Raw genomic sequence first — 12,800 nt, forward strand, 5'->3', positions numbered from 1 at the left:
AGTGGGTTAAAGCCTCTGCCTTCAGCTAGGGTCATGACCTCAGGGTCCTGGGATCCAGCCGCACATCCGGCTCTCTGCTCAGCAGGGAGTCTGCTTCCCCCTTTCTCTCTGCCTGCCTCTCTGCCTACTTGTGATCTTTGTCTGTCAAATAAATAAAATTTAAAAAAAAAAAGATCTTTTTAGAAAAGGAGCCTGCTTGAGGCTAGAAAGGGATGAAGGAAGCCATGTAACATTGTAAATGTTTGCAACTACCCTGTCCCCCCGTCACCTTCCCCAGGCTTCCCGAATCCTGGGACATCTCCCCAGTTCTCTAAAACCAGGTGCTCCTTCTAGAATCTGGGCAGTGGCTAACGGATCAAGTTTAAAGGTAGCTAAAGCAGCTGTGGTGATCTGCATTATCAGGCCCAGGTGGAAGGGAGAGGGATGGCATCTGGGGAAGGGGAATGTGCTTCCACCATCTATGAAGAGAGTCTTGTCACTTGCAGAGCTGAGTAAAGTCACTGGAGGCTGGGGGGTGGGGGGCATAAAATGTTTTTGAAGTATTACATACATAGAGAAGAGTCCTTTTTCCTTTTTTACTGTGTTTTGCTGTACATGAAGAGTGCCCTCCCTTGGTTTTATTCTCTAAGGACTCAGTAGAGATCTAAATTTCTTCCAACTGAAATTTCCTTCAGTCAACAGGATGCAGAGGGACAACACCCCTCCTGTTGTCACGTCAGAGAGAAGACAAGTGTGAGTCCGTGGGGAAAGTGGAGAGGCTGGGGCAGGAAGAGCAGATAGGGGCCTGACCTCCTTACAAGGCAACAAGAAGCATTTGGCTCTTTCATTCAAGGAGCCAAGGGGAGTCCCTCCCGAGTCTTAGGCAGAGCTGTGACACGGCAAATTCTGCTATGAGCAAAGGCTCCGGAAGAGGGAAGGGCAGGGCGTGTGGGACAGAGGCGTGCCAGGAGTGGGCAGAAGCAGTGTGCTAGCAGCTCGTGCTCTTTGCCCTGGAGACCCAGAAAGCTGGCATCGACAGTCAGCCCCCACCCTAACCCTTGGGAAATCTGAGGGAAACTAGAAAAAAACACAGAGACCTACTACACACCAAGCTCGGTATCACTTTTAGGGAGTGAGAGGGCGGGTCCCTGACCTTCGCTTTAACCCAACCTCAGAGTTCCACTGGCCTCAGGCTCCACCTGCTCAGGTAGAAATATCTTGAGGACTCAGTCTCTATGACTCCTCATAGGACATTGTTTGCCACTTGCAGGACTCCCCTCCCCTGCCCTGTATGTTCAGGCCATCCCATGCCACGGTCTCACCTCTACCTGGTCTCACCTTTCCAGGAGACGCCCACATCTGGCCTCACTGTTTGGACTTCTGCAGTTTCAACTCTAGAGTTCTCAGGTGAAAGTAAGACAAGCCCACCCTAGCTAGTTTAGGCTGAAAAATAAGTATTAAAAATATTCTGTAGCTCACAGAAGCTCTGGGAGGACCAGAGAAACTCCCAGGAATCATGTCCCAAAGGTCACGGCCTAGTTGGCCCCATGGAGGCACCTCTGCATACAGATACCACTCTTTGCCAGCACCGCTAACCTGGGCCCTGGTAGTGGCACTAGCTTCTCAATCTCTGGACTCTGGAAATAGGACACAGCTGTCACCCCTCCCCAGGCTGGGTTCCTCTTGGTGCCTGCTTTGGATACAAAGTCTGACATGGGGGCCTGTCGCTGGCCAAATGCTTGCACCACAGCTGCAAGGAAGGCTGGGAAGGCCTCAGGGGGCTCCTATGGCTGGATCTGGGATTTGGAAGATGGAGAATGCCCCCAATGCTGGACATGCTCCCCAGTCAGAAGGAATGGCACGCATCCCCTTCCATTCTCTGGGAGTCCAGTTACCCCCATCTCAGGGCTCTGCCCTCATCCCTGAGACCTCAGGCCACAGCCTGCTTACCTTCCTCCTCCGGGTCCTCGGGAACCATGCCCTCCTCCTCACAGTGCTTCCCACTTGGCCACACCAAGGATCACACCACCTGCCCTGTCTGCTGGCAACAACCTCGTCAGGCACCACACCACCGTCTCAGGGAAAGCTGGTACTTATTGTGCAGCTGCTGTGTGTTTCTTGGGCTCTCCCCTCATTTGACCCCCAGAAGCTCCCCCACCAAGAGGACTGCCCACAGACATCTCCATTTACACAAGAGGAAACCGAAACGCAGAGATTGGACATCTCCTGGGGTGTGCCTTCTCCATCACTCGGAGGGGTCCCTTGAAATCAAGGTCTGTGTCACATTCTTTCTCTGCTGGGGACCCCTGTGTTCTGAATGAGCAAAAGTCCATATGGGATTCTAAAAATGTCCTAGAAGTCACATGTTCTCAGACTGTTTCCTGTAGAGCAGCATTTCCCAAAACTGATCATAAAATTGACCTAGGATGTTTGTTAAAAATAATATAAAGTCCTGGGGCACCTAGGTGGCTCAGTCAGTTAAGTGTCCCACTCTTGGTTTCGGGTCATGATCTCAAGGGTCATGAGATCAAGCCCTGCGTTGGGCTCCCCACTTAGCTCAGAGTCCACTTTTCTCCCTCTCCCTCTGTCCCTCCCCACTGCTTACACATGTGTCCTCTCTCTCTCTCAAGGAAATAAATCTTTAAAATAATAATGTAGAATCCCAATTCCCTCCTGGAGCAGCCAGTCCTTAAGATCTCAGGGAACGCTCTGCCTGCCACTCCCCATGCTTAACGTGCGCGTGGGTGTGCGCATGCTCATTCTCTCTCTCTCTCTCTCTCAAAAAAAAAAAAAACAAAACAAAAACAAAAACAAAAAACTCAGGGAAGATCTGGGAACAAGGGCTTTTAACAAGCTCTCCAGGGATGCTTGTGATCATGCAAATAGGGGGGGACACGGCCCTAGAGAGCTTTGGGTGGATTTAGACTACCCTGGGCCTGCAGATTACAGTCCGTTCCCATTGGAGATCAGCTCCTGAAGCCCAGCAAATGTGGAGAATCACTGAGTGCCGGGGAAGGGCCTTAAAACAGGCGCTCAGGGGCTACCAGGCCATGGAGTCTTGCAACCAAAATGTGAGCTTCCAGCAATTCCACTTCTAGGAATTCATCCTGAGGGAAGAGCTAGGCTTCTGCGCTATCCTGTGCCAGGGGAGAAAGAGGTTGTCCAACAAATCAGTCTGTGTAATTAGTAAGAAGCACAGTCCACACCCCTAAGAAGGCCGGCCAGGGTGAGACAAAGCCATGAAGCAGGCTTCCTTCCATCCTCCCCCCTTCTCCCTGATCTGTCCTGGCCCATGCCCCCACCCAGATGGCATGATTCCATCCTCTGTTCCCCGGGGGACACTTTCACTCACCCAGGTCTTGGAATTTGCCTATGCAAAGCCCAGGAGGGAGGTGCTGGGGCAAGGGCAGTGCTGACTGGAAACCCACTTGGTTTGGGCTTCTAGAGCAGCAGCCTCCAGCTAACTTTGACCTGCTGACCCTGTCCCATAGGAAGTCCCTTTGGTAAGGGAGCTTGCCCCCTGCATTATGGTCCAAATGTGAAACAAAGGTCAAACAGGGAGTAGAGGTCGGGGAGGAGCCTCCTGCCCCTGACCCAGGCCTGGATTGTTTCTCTGTTCTTGTTTTCTCAGTGTTTTCCACTATACCACTTGGGTTCCGTGGTAAGCCACCCCAGTGATTTTTCATAGCTTCCGAAGGGCCCGTTGGCCCGCAGGTCCCAGAACTCATCTGGTCTTCCTCTCTGAAGGCTGTGGCCAGCTCCAACCATGGGGTGTCCTCTCCAGGGTCCTAGCCATGTGGCTTCCCAAGACCTAAGCACCTGGCTTTCACTTCTCCTTTCTGCCAACAGCCAAGACATCACCAAAATAACAGACACAGGAAAGTCACGGCGCACTAGAAAGGTCTTAGTTCATGATCCTCCTCTGTGTTTCCTCAGTCCCTGGTTTTAACAAAGTCAGACCCCAGGCCCTTCCCTCAACACTTCTCAGATGTTAAAGTAACAACACCTGGAGGTCATGAGCTCCTTCAGGCTTAAGGAAGGCATGTTTCCTGCTGTGTCTAATTCCATGACAGGAAAGGAGGGTAGGGACTCAACCCTAGATGAGATACAAGAGCACCTCCAGATTGGTGCACAGACTCTGGGTTGGGCAAACCTGGGGTGGAACCCCACCTCCCATGCTTACTAGCTGTCTGACCTTGGGAAAGCCACTCAGTTCCTCAAAGCCTCTGAGCTCTGGACTGCATTTGCCCCTCTTCTATGCCTATGGTGAAGCCCTAACACCCCTGGGATTGTATTCGAAGACAGGCTCTTTAAGGAGATCATTAAGGTTAAATGAGGTCATAAAGGTGGAGGTCTGATTCCATGAAACTGGTGTCCCTCTAAGAAGGGATGAGAGATGTCTCTCTCCAGGCCTGCAGAGAGTCTAGGCCATGTGAGGACATGGAGAGGAGGAGACGGTCTGCAAGTGGGAAGAGACCTCTCCCCGGAAATGAATCCTGATGGCACATTGATCGTGAGCTTCTGGCCTCCAGAACAGTGAGAAAAGTCATTTCTGTTGTCAAAGGCACTGCATCTGTGGTATTCTGTGAGGAGTTCACTCTAATAAGCTCAGTTCCCTCATCTGAAACACAGGGATAAAACTAGCGTTTGCGTCATGGGGCTACTGTGAGGGTCTGACAGGAAATACACATGCTTCTTTGGGATTTTCTACAACATCTTCAGCACCTGGAACAGTGTCTGGCATAGAGAGGATGTTCAATAAATATTTACTCCATGAATAAATACAGCCATCCAGAAAGGAAGCTGTCAAATTAAATACACATGCGTATTTCTGAGCTTTTCACTAACCTCCGCTTCTTTGATCATTGGTGACCTTTCACCAGGAAAGGACAGCAAGCGAAAGTGTTTAAGAAAAGTGCAAGGACAGTGTCCCATTTTCAACTGCATCTGCCCCTTAATGGCCTCTGTTCTGTGAGTTGGGAAAGGACCGTCTGGCCGACCATGGGGAGAGTTGGAGCCTCTGGGAGGAGGGGGCACCGATCAGAGAGCTTCCAGGAAGCCTCTGAGCTCGGGTCCGGCCTTGTGGGCCTGAGGCCCTGGAGCGGAGGGGAGAGCCCTTCCTCCAGTGAGGCAGAGGGGCTGGAGACCGTGAACCGCAGCTGTGGGAGGCATGTGGGGAAGCTCATGGAAGCCTCATGGGGCAACTGGGTTTGAGGTTAGAGGCCACAGCAGACCCACCTTCCTGGTGCTTGTGAGATGCAAATGATGAGAATAATAGGACCTCTGTCCCCAGGCCATTTGTGGTAGAGCCTGGGCTCCCAGGGATCAGAGCTCCTTTAGCCCAGCCATGGTGAGAGTTGGTTCTGGGGCAGCAGCAGGTGCACAGATGTACCCGCCACCCCTGGCGACCCAGGATGCTTGCTAGAGAGAGGCATCCCGGCTGCACTGACTTATGACCCCTCCCTGATTCTTTCCAGGACAAGCTCAGGGGAAGCAAGCTCCAGTGAGTACTCGGGCTCCTCTCTTGTCTCTTTCTCGCTGCCGCTTTTCCTGGGCACAGCCCTACTTGCCCAGGGAGACCATCCACCCACCTCCATGCCACTGTGAGCACTAGGCTCCCGTCCCACTGGCTTCACTGGGGCACCCGCTCATCCGGCTGTGCACCCACCAGGCACCAGCTCTGCCCCCAGACTGTTCTTCCTGCTGCCCCGGTCCCAGGCTATTGGCGCACAACTCCAGGGGCCGCCACTCACATAGCCGTGGCTGTGAATGTCCTGGGAGCGGTGCAGGGTCGGCCCCTTGGGCAGAGTTGACTAGAGTCTGATTGCAGGTTGGAGCCACCCGTTCCACCCCCTAGATATGTAGGTAAGTGACAGTGGCCCCCTTGGTTTCAAAACGCCAACCTCACTGGCCCTGCAGCCGTGTTGGACACTGGTCATGAATAGCTCCTCTGAGTAAAGTGAAGCAGCCTGAAAGGCCCACTGTAAAAACGCGGATGGTTTATTATATGGGGGAAAGAGAGGAAGTCACTGTGGGGTGGAGGGTGCTGGAAGGTGAGGCCAGTCTCCTCAGTCCCCTGTCCAGATTCCCCAGCCTGGAACAAAGATGCCCCCAGCCCATCTCCTTGGCCCACCCCGGGGACCAGCAGATTTAAGGTAAGTGCAGCTGCTGAGCCTGGGGTGGAAGGAGGTGGGCCACAGTGCCTACCACTGGTACTGCCCCTCTTCTGTCCCTTCTGGAAAGCCCAGGGGGAGGAGGAAGAAGATGAAGATGAATACGAGATGCCCCCCTGTGAGGCTCTGCCGTTTAGTCTCGCCCCAGCCCACCTTCCTGACACCGAGGAGGACTCTATGTACTTGGGTAAGAGCTGGGCATTTGAGGCAGGGAGTTGGGTGGTCAGGCAGGACAGAGGTCCCCATGAGGAAGGAGGGCGCAGGCCTTGCCTCTTCTCCCTTTGTCTGTGCTGGGGCGGCAAGGGGAGGCCTCAGCCGGCAGCTGCAGAAGCTTCTGGGCTGGGCAGAGAGAGGGAAGGATGAAGGAAAGGCGGAGGGAGGAGGGAGAAAGGCAGGAGGAAGAGTGGGAAGGGGAGAGGAGGCTGGAGGGGCACTGTAACCAAGGCAACAGTGGGAAAGCAGGAGGCCCGACAAGGTCCCTGGGGCCTCCTCTGAGATCCCTCACTTCTCAGAGCAAGGGGAGGGGTGCCAGGAGAGCCTGGCTGCTGCTGGCCTCCCAGCCCCAGAGCTCCTCCACTAGGCCAGGTGGGGGCAGGAAAGCTGGCCGCCTCCAGTTGCCATGGAGACAGGGCTGTGGGGAAGCCAGTGAGGGGGAGAGCGGGAGGAAACAGAGGCTAGGTGGGGGGTGGGAGGAAAATTGGAAACCTATGTGGAAGGAACCCACCGACCCACGATGCCTGGGGCCTTTTCCAGATCACCCTGGCCCCGTGGGCCCATCCAAGTCACCACCACCGCAGCCTCAGGCCACAACGGTGAACAGTACCCTCCCCCAAGCCCCTCCTTCCCCACCCACCCCACCCGGCTACCATTTCCCAGGGAGTAAATCTAAGAGGCATCTCATTTGCAAGATTCCCCCATATTTGCATTCAAGAGGTCCCAGAGGGTGCCTGGATGGCTCGGTGTTAAGGGTCTTGCCTTCAGCTCAGGTCATGATCCCGGGGTCCTGGGATCAAGGCCTGCATCGGGCTCCCTGCTCGGTGGGGAACCTGTTTCTCCCTCTCCCACTCCCCCGGCTTGTGTTACCTCTCTCTCTCTGTCAAATACATAGATAAATAATCTTAAAAAAAAAAAAAAAAGAGGTCCCTGAAAAATTAGATGTGTCAGAAGAGGAATCCTGTTAGCCCTCGCTGCTCCCACCTGCCCCACCCGGCCCTCCCCAGCGCTGCACCCCTGGCTGTCCTCATCCCCTAGACTCACCCTTCCTCTGGAGCAGGAGCCCAGAAGGCAGGGCTGGCTTGGCTTCCCCTCCCCAGTCCCTAGAGCCTGCGGACCCCTCCCTGCCTAGACAGTGAAGAAATCCTTCATTTTGCTGCCATCACTGCCCGCTGGGCTGAGAGAAGCTTATGGTCTCACAAGTTACCGCTTTCATCATAGATTTTACTGGAATAAAAAGAAAAACAGGGAAAGATTCACAACAAAGCAAGAGCCACAGGACCGAGGCAAAGAGTCACCTCTGCACATGAGTTCTTGTGCTGCTGTGGTTTCAAGGCCCATTCCCACCCCGCCATCCTTGCCCTCCCCCTGACTCAGTTCCCCTCCTCCTCCCCCCTAACCCTAGTCCCCCTCCCCGCCCCTTTGTGCCCACAGCTGAAGGCCCTACTGAACCTGAAGGAGGCTAGGAAGCAGGGACAGCCCTTCCCCCTCAGGAAGCAGGGTAATTGAGGATGTCCTGTCTTTTTCAGAGGCCCACTGGTTGCCCACCCCTGAGGGTAGTCCCGATCTCCTGTGACTTGGTTTCAGGCTTTGCCTGGTCACTTTGCAGGTCACCCCCTGCAACCACCGGGGGTCCTCGTTTTTTTTTTACCTGCTGATTGCCCATCCCTGCTAAGGCAGGCAGTTCAGGGGGAGACTGAGGGCTGGAGCCCAGAAATGCTTTGCCTGAGATCACAAAGCAGCAGAGCCCCTGACTCCCAAGTCCGGTCGTGCATCTGCTGTGGTGTCCGGGCCAGGCAAGGGACACTCTGGGCTGAGGAGTTCTGAAGGGCAGCCTCACCTGACCAGAGGACCTGCATTGTTGAAACACATCTGAGTGTCATCCCCCATCAAAGGGGCCCTTTGGCCGCCAGTCTCTGATTCTATCCTTGTCATAATTGCCATCACTGTCCAGAGACTGCCCATGCTAAGTGCCCTGAGGCCTGTGAACACAGAACTTCTGGGATGTCGGGGTAGTGAGGGACCTCAGCCCTGTGTTTTTGTCTGGAAAATGGCTCAAGAGGAGCAGTCTCCTCCTGCCTCAGGGCACACAGCTAACCTGAGGCATGTTCGGGTTTTCTAAGCTCAGTGGTTGGTAAGCCTTCATGAGCTTGGGGGTGATTTTGATTTTTGGAACACCCCGAAGTCATTCGGAGCAAGCCTGGCAAATCATTTGGGAGGTTAAGTTGGGCAGCACCCCCGGGGTTATGAAGTGGGGTGATTGATTGGAGCTCAGGTGGCTATCTCCTGGGGCTTCAAAGCTGGCTCTGGGGGTGCCCTCGGGTAAGGTCCGAGGACACTCCACTCTCCCAGCTTAAGTTTCGCTGAATTCCTTTCTCCCTGTGTTTCTGACTGCTGGTTTCTCCTTTTCCTTCCAGAGCTGGTTACACCAGCCAGAGAGGTGAGTGGCCCCCTGCCCACCCCTCACAGGGTTCTGGCTAGGAAGTTGGCAGGGCTGGGGTAGCAGGCCCGGAAGGGCCGGAAAATATCCTTCAAACCGAAGAAAAAGGCTCAGAGCAGAGTGGCTCCCTGTTTGCCATGGGCCCCTGTCAGGATGTAAGCCAGCTCTCCGTGCCACCCAGAGCTACTGGGGAAGGCCTCCCCCAGAGGCCTCCCAGAGGCCACTCTTCCTGGATGCCCACATTTAGGAGAGCTGGAGTCTACAGGTACCTCTGAAGGGGAAGATTCTCATGGGTGCTCCTCCCCCAGGCAAAGGAGCAACTGAAATCATTCTAGCTAGCTCTCAGAAAGTCACCACCTTGTGAGGTGGGAGGGAGATACCCAAAGTAGCACCCCCCCCCCGCCCCCAGGGATGGATTCACCCTCTCTCCCATTTGCTGGTCAAACCCTTAGGTGCCAGACCTTCCAAAGAAACCTGAAAATAACATCTACGTGAAATGTGAGCCCAGTCCAGGTGAACACCTCCCTCTGTCCCAGGTCCCTCCTGCCCTGGGGCCCTCAGCTGCTCAAAACAGGACACATTCTGGCTCCATGTTCTTCCCTTGTCTTCCCTCACCGTTCCACCAATACACATTTGCCTTCAGACACCCACAGGGACACCCATGCTTCAGCCTTTGGTCCAGATTGACCCCCCACTGCATAGCGGTGCGGGGGGGACTTACTCAAGGGCTGCATGGGGCTTCCCAGCTCTTGTGTCAGGACAGCCCTCCCTCTGGTTGGAAGGACTCCCAGAGAGCCCAGGCTGCTGAGAGGCAGCAGGTCCTGCAGGCATCTGCTCCCCTCCCTGGTCAGCGTGGTACCCCTGCCTGGTGCCCAGCTCAGCCCAGCCTGCCCTCCCTATTTCAGTCCCAGCCTTGACTAGGACTCTGAGCTCCCAAGTCCTGATGCCCCCAATCTCTCTGCCAAGGATATCAATGATGCCCAGGTGAGTGCCCACTGGGTGTGTGTGTGTGTGTGTGTGTGTGTGTGTGTGTGTACACACAAAATGACCAACTCTGGCTTCCCCATCTCTGACCCTGCGATCTCTGGGTTCCCTGGGCTCTTTCTCTTAAAGGAAGTAAAACCTGAGCTCTCTTCCCCACCTTGTCCCCCACAGGCCCACTGTAGGTCCCCAGGAAGCTCGGAATGTAAGAGGCTATTAGCCAGGGGACCTGTGACCTGGGGTTGGGGGGAGGCTCAGGGAGGGACTTTGGGCCTAGGGGGTAGGGTTATAGGATTGAGTCTCTTCTGAGCAGCCTTTCTGTGTCCCAGGGAGCAGCGAATGCCACCTCTAAAGGTGAGTACGGGCATCTTCAGTGTGAACCCCAGGCAGTCCTGTCACCCACCCTAGCCACAGGCCTGCAGCCACAAGTCTGCTCCCCAGCCCTCTGCCCACCTCTCATGCCCCACTTTGCTGTGGAAATCCTTGCAGCTCTGACTTCAGGTGAGAGCAGGCCTAAGGGGATCCTATTGGGCAATTTCTAGGGTCTTCAACAAAGCGGGAAACTCCCAGCCTGTACCTCAAGATCACCCCTCATTTGAAGGTCACATATGGCCTAGCTGATAGGTCCTACCAGAGCCCGAGGCCTGGAGAGGAGGGGTGAAGCACTGAGTGTCCAGTTTTGGGCTTCAGGCCTATGCGCACAGCCCTCTAACCTCCCCCACCTCTGCAGCCAGACCCAAAGCCTTCTTTGTCTAATCCCCTCCCAGCCTCAACTCTTTAATCTGCTTCTCCCGGCAGGAAGGAGATCTTCTCTTTCCTCTAGAGCACCTACCTGGAGCACCTCAGCTGCTGAGGTGAGGTGGGGCTGGGAGAGGGCTCGGAGGAGGCGGACAGGGACCCGCCTTGGGCTGGTGGCTGCTATTGCAAGGAACACATTGAACGTGGGCATGTAGCCCTGTGCTGGGCAGCAGGCACGGACACATCTTTGTTCTACTGGCACAGACTCAGTCTGGGGAAGGCAGATGTGAACACAAAGAACCACAGCCCAGGGTTCTCTGTGCCCCAGCCTCTCTCCAGTGCCCTGGCACGTCTCTGAGTGGCTGTATGTGTACGTACAGGACGGCAGCCTGCTGGGTCAGCCCTGGTACTCAGAAAACTGTGACCGCTATGCTGTTGAGAGTGCCCTGCTCCGATTCCAAAAGGTGGGCAACTGCAGCCTTCCTGGGCCTTTGCGGAAACCCTTCTGCTCATGGGCTGTGGCTGGCTGAGCAACTGGAGATGGGAGGATGGGTGGGAGGTGGGTTGTTGACCATCTGTGGGCCAAGGCTGCAGGTAGGCTAGTTGAGAGATGGGGTTGACAGATGGGGTCTCCTCCACAGGATGGCGCCTACACTGTGCGCCCCAGTTCAGAGCCTCACAGCTCCCAGCCCCTCACCCTGGCAGTGCTTCTCAATGGCCGGGTCTTCAATATTCCCATCCGGCAGCTGGACGATGGGAGGCATTATGCCCTGGGCCGGCAGGGCAGGAACCACGAGGAGGTGGGTGCTGGAGGAGGATGGGAACTAGCAGGCAAGAGGGCACAGCAGAGCCAGGTGCATTTGCCCAGGGGAAAACACACATTTTGCCATTTTTCTGGACTGGGTGGACATGAGGGAGGCCAGGGACTTGAAGTCCTTCTCAGAGGTCTGCCTTCCTCTGAGGGAGACACCCCCTCCTGCAGGGCTCAGTCTGTCCAGGGCCCCAGGTAGGGGTGGGGGGTTTTTGTGCCTGCCATGACCCCAGCCAGGAGGAGAGTGGGACCCAGGTAGTCCAGACTCCGTCCATGCCAAGGATTGGACTTTGTGCCCGGCACTTGCTGAGGTTTCCATGCTAGAAGGCCTGGGCAGAGGAAGGGCCCCAGAGTTATTTCTACCTGGCCTGGCTAACAGCACGCCCGTGGGTGCTGTGGTGAAAAAATTCCATGAGGCCTGGAACGGGGCACAAAAGGGCAGTGGAACTTCATGGGGCAAACTCAAAGGAAAGGATTAGAAAAATGTCAACAGGCCCCTTCCCCAGCATGAGGCTCGGAGGACTCACTGATGCCCTGCATCCTGTCTAGCTGTTTCCGTCCGTGGCCGCCATGGTCCAGCACTACATACAGCACCCCCTGCCCCTTGTGGACAGATACAGCCACCGCTGTCAGCTCACCTGCCTGCTCTTCCCGACCAAGCCCTGACCACAGCGCAGATTGTACACACCCGCCTCTGGCCCCACAGTTTGCTCTTTGCCCTGGCCACCTCGCCTCTCCCCCGTCTCCACCCCTCCAGGCCCTCCCCTTCTCTTGCTGCAGTCCCTGCAGACCTGGCCGAAAGGCTTTCAGAAAGGTTGCCCAGAAGCAGAAAGAACCCCCGAGACCCCACGCCAGCTTCACCTGGAGCTTGGAGGTGCCCCTCCCTGCTGCACATCCAAGGCTGGGAAGCAAGGGTCTGGCAGAGCCCCCCTCTCCCAGGCCCCAGGCATGGCTGGGTCTGCACTGTTCCCAAGGGCCTCCCAGCTGCTCTGGATAAAGGCCTCCTCCAGGAAGCTGAGCCTCGGGAGGCCTGCCCGGGGCACTGCTTGGACACAAAAGGAATCCTTTCACATTCTCTTAGGGGCTTAGCACAGGGCTGGCAGCTTGGTTGCACTGTACATAGTCTGCTTTCAATAAATATTTGTTGAATGAATCTGGAATCTGCTGAGCGAGGCAGAGGTGGCCTCCATGAGGCTCTAAGGTCCTTAAGTGTCCCAGGGTGCAGACAAGGTCTGAGCGTGGTGGAGCAGCGGTGGCCAGGGCAGGAAGGGTCAGCCCCATTTCTGTACCTGATTGGGTTTTTTACCCTTAGACGTCCCGTGGAGGGTGGCTTGTTTTTGCTTGATTGTGTTTTCGGGGCTCAGAATGGGGTAAGGGTGGGAAAGGCTTGGTACTGTCTGCCGCCCCATTTATGACGAGAACGGCCTTAAGTATTTGTCCCCCACCTATCTGCCATAGAGTGTTG

General features: G+C 55.5%; 1 protein-coding gene across 1 annotated transcript; it reads left to right on the forward strand.

Annotated features, from left to right (window-relative positions):
• The first annotated feature begins 4,980 nt into the window (after positions 1 to 4,980).
• LOC111148001 (SH2 domain containing 6) lies at positions 4,981 to 12,009 on the forward strand. Its single transcript, XM_022504333.1, has 15 exons — positions 4,981 to 5,187; positions 5,457 to 5,482; positions 5,810 to 5,844; positions 6,052 to 6,339; positions 6,906 to 6,964; positions 7,800 to 7,866; positions 8,783 to 8,805; positions 9,258 to 9,303; positions 9,711 to 9,789; positions 9,961 to 9,991; positions 10,116 to 10,140; positions 10,585 to 10,640; positions 10,905 to 10,988; positions 11,166 to 11,324; positions 11,885 to 12,009. Exons 1-15 carry the CDS (start codon positions 4,981 to 4,983, stop codon positions 11,999 to 12,001), a joined length of 1,302 nt encoding a protein of 433 aa, XP_022360041.1. The 3' UTR covers positions 12,002 to 12,009.
• Positions 12,010 to 12,800: the final 791 nt, after the last annotated feature.

Source organism: Enhydra lutris, unplaced genomic scaffold (genome assembly GCF_002288905.1).
Source record: "Enhydra lutris kenyoni isolate GAN:26980312 unplaced genomic scaffold, ASM228890v2 scaffoldscaffold18, whole genome shotgun sequence".
In the NCBI taxonomy this organism is placed as follows: Eukaryota; Metazoa; Chordata; class Mammalia; order Carnivora; family Mustelidae; genus Enhydra; species Enhydra lutris.

Excerpts from the sequence above, each read along its gene's own strand:
- LOC111148001 (XM_022504333.1), top strand. The coding sequence starts at position 4,981 with ATGGGGAGAGTTGGAGCCTCTGGGAGGAGGGGGCACCGATCAGAGAGC. Across the intron at positions 10,641-10,904 it reads GGAGCACCTCAGCTGCTGAG|GACGGCAGCCTGCTGGGTCA; the intron begins GTGAGGTGGGGC and ends GTGTACGTACAG. Across the intron at positions 11,325-11,884 it reads AGGGCAGGAACCACGAGGAG|CTGTTTCCGTCCGTGGCCGC; the intron begins GTGGGTGCTGGA and ends CATCCTGTCTAG.